Here is a 6000-nt window from a genome sequence, read left to right as displayed (position 1 = left end):
AGGCCAATTCAGTCAGGGCGGATGTGGTCCACTCCCAATGACTGATGAGGAGGGGTCAATACCAAGAGAGGGAAAATTGCTTTTGTAGTGAGCCAGCCACTCCCAGTCCCTATTGAGGCCCACATTGATGGTTTTAAGTTTGCAAATGAATTGTAACTCTGCAGTTTCTCTCTGAAGTCTGTTTTTGAAGTTTTTTGGTTGAAGGATGGCTACTTTTAAATCTGTTATTGAATGTCCAGGGATATTGAAGTGTTCTCCTACTGGCTTTTGTATGTTACCATTCCTGATTTGTGTCCATTTATTCTTTTACGTAGAGTCTGTCCGGTTTGGCCAATGTACATGGCAGAGGGGCATTGCTGGCACATGATGGCATATATTACGTTAGTAGATGTGCACCTGAATGTGCCCCTGATAGTGTGGCTGATATGGTTGGGTCCTATGGTGGTGTCGCTAGAGTAGATATGGGGACAGAGTTGGCAACGGGGTTTGTTGCAGGGATTGGTTCCTGGGTTAGTGTTTCTGTGGTGTGTAGTTGCTGGTGAGTATTTGCTTCAGATTGGGGGCTGTCTGTAAGCGAGGACTGGCCTGCCTCTCAAGGTCTGGATGGAAGATGGAGGCAGGTAGGTAAGTATAGCGGTCAGTAGGTTTCTGGTATAGGGTGGTGTTTATGTGACCATCACTTATTTGCTGTGGTGTCCAGGATCTCTTGTGTGGACTGGTCCAGGCTGAGGTCGATGGTGGGGTGGAAATTGTTGAAATCCTGGTGGAATTCTTCAAGGGCCTCCTTCCCATGAGTCCATATGATGAAGATGTCCTCAATGTAGCGCAAGTAGAGGATGGGGCTCTAAGGGATGAGAGCCGAGGAAACGTTGTTCTAAGTTGGCCATAAAATGTTGGCATGCTGTGGGGCCATGTGGTTACCCGTAGCAGTGCCACTGACTTGAATGTATAAGTTGTCCCAAAATCAGAAATGGTTGTGGGTGAAGACAAAGTCACAAAGCTCAGCCACCAGGTATGCTGTGGCCTCATCAGGGATACTGTTCCTGACAGCTTGTAGCCCATCCTCATGTGTAATATTAGTGTAGAGAGCTTCTACATCCATGGTGGCCAGGATGGTGTTTTCAGGAAGATCACCAGTGTATTGTAGTTTCCTCAGGAAGTCAGTGGTGTCTCGAAGATAGCTAGGAGTGCTGGTAGCATAGGGTCTGAGGAGAGAGTCCACGTAGCCAGTTAATCCTGCTGTAAGAGTGCCAATGCCTGAGATAATGGGGCATCCAGGATTTCCAGGTTTATGGATCTTGGGTAGCAGATAGAATACCCCTGGTCAGGGCTCTAGGGGTGTGTCTGCGTAGATTTGTTCCCGTGCTATAGCAGGGAGTTTCTTGAGCAGTTGGTGTAGTTTCTTTTGGTACGTCTCAGTGGGATCTGAGGATAGTGGCCTGTAGAATGTTGTGTTGGAGAGTTGCTTGGCTGGCTCCTATTCATAATCCGACCTGTTCATGATGACTACAGCACCTCCTTTGTCAGCCGCTTTGATTAGAATGTCAGGGTTGTTTCTGAGGCCGTGGATGGTGTTGCGTTCTGTGCGCCTGAGGTTATGGGGCAAGTGATGCTGTTTGTTCAAAATCTGAGCCTGTGCATGTCTGCGGAAGCACTCTGTGTAGAAGTCCAGTCTGTCATTTCGACCATCAGGAGGAGTCCACGCAGAATTCTTCTTCTTCTAGTGTTGATAGGAGGGTTCCTTTGGGTCAGTGCGCTGTTCAATGGTGTGTTGCAAATATTCCTTGAGTCGGAGACAACAAAAGTAGGCTTCCAGATCACCACAGAATTGTATCATGTGCGGGCGGGTTGTGGGGCAGAAAGAAAGTCCCCGAGATAGGACAGACTCTTCTGCTGGGTTAAGTGTGTGGTTGGATAGATTAACAATATTGTTGGGTGAGTTAAGGGGACCACCGTTGAAGCCCCCTGTGGCATGTAGGAGTTTAGATCATTTACTGCCCTTGTCAAGGCTGTATCCCCACTTTGAACTTTAGGGTACAAATGTAGGGGCCTGCATGAGGACTTCTAAGCTTAACTACCAGCTTAGTTCTGGTCCGCTGCCACCATTCCCTACCCTGGGAAGCTTTTAGAAACTCTCTCACCAATTCCCTGGTGAATACAGATCCAAACTCCTTGGATCTTAAATAAGGAGAAATTGACCCTTCCCCCCTCCTTCCTTTCACCAACTCCTGGTGAATACAGATCCAAACCCCCTTGGATCTTAAACAAGGAGAAATTGACCCTTCCCCCCTCCTTCCTTTCACCAACTCCTGGTGAATACAGATCCAAACCCCCTTGGATCTTAAAACAAGGAGAAATCAATCAGGTTCTTAAAAAGAAGGCTTTTAATTAAAGAAAAAGGTAAAAATCATCTCTGTAAAATCAGTATGGAAAATAACTTTACAGGGTAATCAAACTTAAAGAGCTCAAAGGACCCCCCTCTGTCTTAGGTTCAAAGTATAGCAAACAAAGATAAACACTCTAGTAAAAGGTACATTTACAAGTTGAGAAAACAAAGTAAATCTAAGACGCCTTGCCTGGCTTTTACTTACAATTTTGAAATAAGAGAGACTTGTTTAGAAAGATGGGGAAAACCTGGATTGATGTCTGGTCCCTCTCAGTCCCAAGAGCGAACAACCCCTTAAAACAAAGAGCACACACAAAAGCCTTTCCCCCCACCCAAGATTTGAAAGTATCTTGTCCCCTTATTGGCCCTTTGGGTCAGGTGTCAGACAGGTTACCCGAGCTTCTTAACCCTTTACAGGTAAAAGGATTTTGGAGTCTCTGGCCAGGAGGGATTTTAGTACTGTACACAGGAGAGCTGTAACCCTTCCCTTTATAGTTATGACAGCCCTTAATAGGCATCAGAAAATAAATACAGGAGAGAGACCCCATAAGTGTTTGGACTGTGGGAAAGGTTTGACAGAGAGATCAGCAGCACTTACAAATCAGACACTTCAGACAGGAGAGGGACCTCCTAAGTTCTTGCACTGTGAGAAAAATTGTAACTGTAGCTCAAAACTCACTCAACATCAGAAAACCCACATGTGAAAAAGACACTTTAAATATCTTGAAAGTGGGAAAAGTTTAATTGGAGCTCTCGTCTTATTGCACACCTCACATTCCTTCTTAACACAAACCTCAGAATTGCCTCGACTGTCGGAAATGTTTCCTGTAGAAGTCAGCCCTTATAAGACATCAAAGGATCCACACAGGAGAGAGACCTCATCAGTGCTTGGACTGTGGGGAAAGCTTCGTTCAGCGATCACCCCTCATTAAAAGTCAGAGAATCCACAGAGGTATGAGAGAGCCTAGGAATAGCCGGACTGCAGGAAAAGATTCAAGCACACCTCAGTGACCCACACAGCAGAGAGGTCTTGAATGCGGGGGAAGCTTCATTAGGTGCTCCCAGAGTATCAAGCATCCAGAAATCCGCACAGGGAAGAAACCTCTGAGATGTTCTCAGTGCAGAAACTGCTCCAAGTGAAGCTAACACCATGTTGGACATCAGAGACTCCCCCACACAGCAGGGAAATTCTCTCAGGGCCCTGACCAGGCCATAGTAACAAACCCATTTCCTCGTTCCCACACACGTCAGGGGCTTTTGGCTCCCAAGGATCCAGCTGCCCATGGCTGGGGTGAGGATCCATCAGCAGCCGAGCATCAGCTGGTCAGTGACCCACTGGCTCTGCCTGGTCTAAGTAAACCCCAGACAAAGGAGGAGAAGCCCGGATCAGCCCCTCCTCCCTGCTGCAGCCCTGGCTGCTGAACTGATGGGCCACAGGTGGGGGAAGGGAGAGAGAGAAACTCCTCCAGCCGCTCCCTCTGCCTGGCTGAAGTTCCCCCCTCTCCCTTCCCCTCCCAGCCGGGATCCCCCTGCCATGGAGATGAGGAGAAAGACACTTGGGCCAGGCCCCACCTTCACTCAAGACACCTGTACCCACCCCCCATCTTCCACCAGCCCCTGAGCTGGGCTCCCCCTCTGACTTGAGCTGTTCCCTTTTGGGCAAGTGTCCCTGGGGGCTGGTAACTCCTCCCCTCCCCAAATCCCCCAGGGTGCTGGGCTCTGAATGAATCAAAAGGGACCAGGACTTTGAGTTCTGTGGATGTCTCTGGGGATTGAATGGCTGGGGCTGGTGGAGCTTGATATCAGGGGGAACTGGGTGCTGGAGTATCGAGTGTTTGGGGATCATGGGATATGCACATTCAGACAGCGCCACTGAGAGGGACTGATTCCCACAGGAACTTTTGCCAGAGTCCTGGAGATCCCACTTCTGCCTCCATAGCATCAGCCTCTGAAGTTCTGGCTACGCTAGGAGGTGTGGTCGGGATTAGCCAGCAGATCTCTGTGACCCTCCACCAGATTTCCTAGTGTAAACTCACTCTGAGCTTCTTATGTGTTCTGACCAGTGTTCCCTCATGTGTGGAATGAATTTGGTTCTATGCACCAATATGTGACACATCATCTCCATAATTCATGTGGTGGGGGTGGGACCAAGGGGTTCGGAGTGTGGGAGGGGGCTCTGGGCTGGGACTGAGGGATGCAGAACGGGTGAGGGATCTGGCTTGGTGTGTGGGCTGTGGGGTGGGGCTGGAGGTGAGGGCTTTTGGGTGCAGCCTGCGGTGGGGAGAGGACTGCCCCCACCCTTCTCTCACCACAGCAGCTTGGGACTGGGTGAGAGGCACCTCTCCCCAGCCGTGGGAGCTCCTGTGGTCCTGGGCTGGGGTGAGGGAGGGGTTCCTCTCCCCAGCAACTCCAGTGGACCTGGGCCAAGCCTGGGGCGGGGCTCCTCTCCCTGCCTGCCTCCATGGCCCTCGATAGCCAGCCGGTCACGCCCTCCCCATGTCCCACCGTGTCCTGCGTTGGAATGACAGAGAGTTTCTTTGCTCCACTCGCCCCACACGGATCCCTCTTGTGATAACCTCAGCACCCCATGTTCACCACTTGTGTATGGTTATGATATTTTGTGTGCAAAGTGTGCCTGGTGAGGGATCATTGGAAAACTCATGATCTGCTGAATGTTTTGCCGTTGAAATGCGTGTGACACCAGTGCATGTAGAATGGTGAGATTTTAATGTAAGTTTGTTGCTAGGCTGACCATATTCCAGGTGCCCCAAAAGAGGAAACTAATGGGGGGTGGGAGCTGATGGGGGGTGTAGAGTTAGGGGTGCTGGAGGGGGTGCGGTGGGGGTACTCATGAGGTGAGGGCAGTGTTGGCCACTGTCACAGTGACAGGGCGCTGGCAGCAGCTGTCAGTCAGCGCCGACCTGCGGGATGCCCCCCCTCCCCCAGGGCTGGGAGTCTGGGTCTGGGTGGGCGGGATCTGGCAGCAATCAACCAGCTATGGATGCAGGGCAATTGGCTAGTTGGGAAGGTGACTAATCAGGGATGTTTCTGAGCTTCAGCCCTTGTGCTCTGCAAACACCCCCGGACATTTGCTGTCATGGCAAAACCCACTCACCAGGCTCAAAGATGAGGATCTGTCCATAAAGACACAGACATATGTCAAAGTTTTTGTTACTGAAATATGTCATAGTTCTGGGGATTGTCCCACTAAAACTCCTCAGAGACGACAAAGGACCGACTGTGGGTATTAGAAAACTCTTAACTGGCCGTCCATCACCAACAGGAAGAAAGGGGTAAACAAAGAAATTTATAATTCACCTGAAGGATGCTTTGGAGCTCACACACACCGTGAAGTTGCCTGACCCCATGACTGTTGTCCCCTTACTGAAACTTAGTGGGGGGGTTTTGGTTGGCTTCTCCCAGTACCAAAAGACAGGAAGGGCCAATGAGAAATGAAAACCCTCAGACTAGTCCCCAGGGCGAATGGAGAGAGGCCAAGGCACTAGGTCAGTCTTGTTGACAGGGCAGGCAGGCCAATGAGGGAGTCAGATGCCCGTTTTCTGTGTGAGCTGGAGCTGCCTGCCAGAGAAGGGCAGAGCTAAGCGGAGAGGAGC

At 50.2% G+C, this 6000-nt stretch overlaps 1 protein-coding gene across 1 annotated transcript in view; it reads right to left on the bottom strand.

Annotated features, from left to right (window-relative positions):
* Positions 1–676: 676 nt before the first annotated feature.
* The window catches only part of LOC135888227 (zinc finger protein 34-like), a 114789-nt gene continuing 109465 nt past the window's right edge, over positions 677–6000 (bottom strand). The window contains exons 13-14 of the mRNA XM_065416035.1: positions 1010–1205; positions 677–844 (exon numbers count right to left, since the gene is read on the bottom strand). Of these exons, the coding sequence (XP_065272107.1) occupies positions 677–844; positions 1010–1205 (364 nt within the window). The remainder of the gene's footprint in view (positions 845–1009; positions 1206–6000) is intronic.

This window comes from Emys orbicularis, chromosome 13 (assembly GCF_028017835.1).
Source record: "Emys orbicularis isolate rEmyOrb1 chromosome 13, rEmyOrb1.hap1, whole genome shotgun sequence".
NCBI lineage: Eukaryota > Metazoa > Chordata > Testudines > Emydidae > Emys > Emys orbicularis.
Note: the sequence above shows the minus strand (reverse complement) of the source record. Positions and strands in the feature narration are given on the sequence as shown.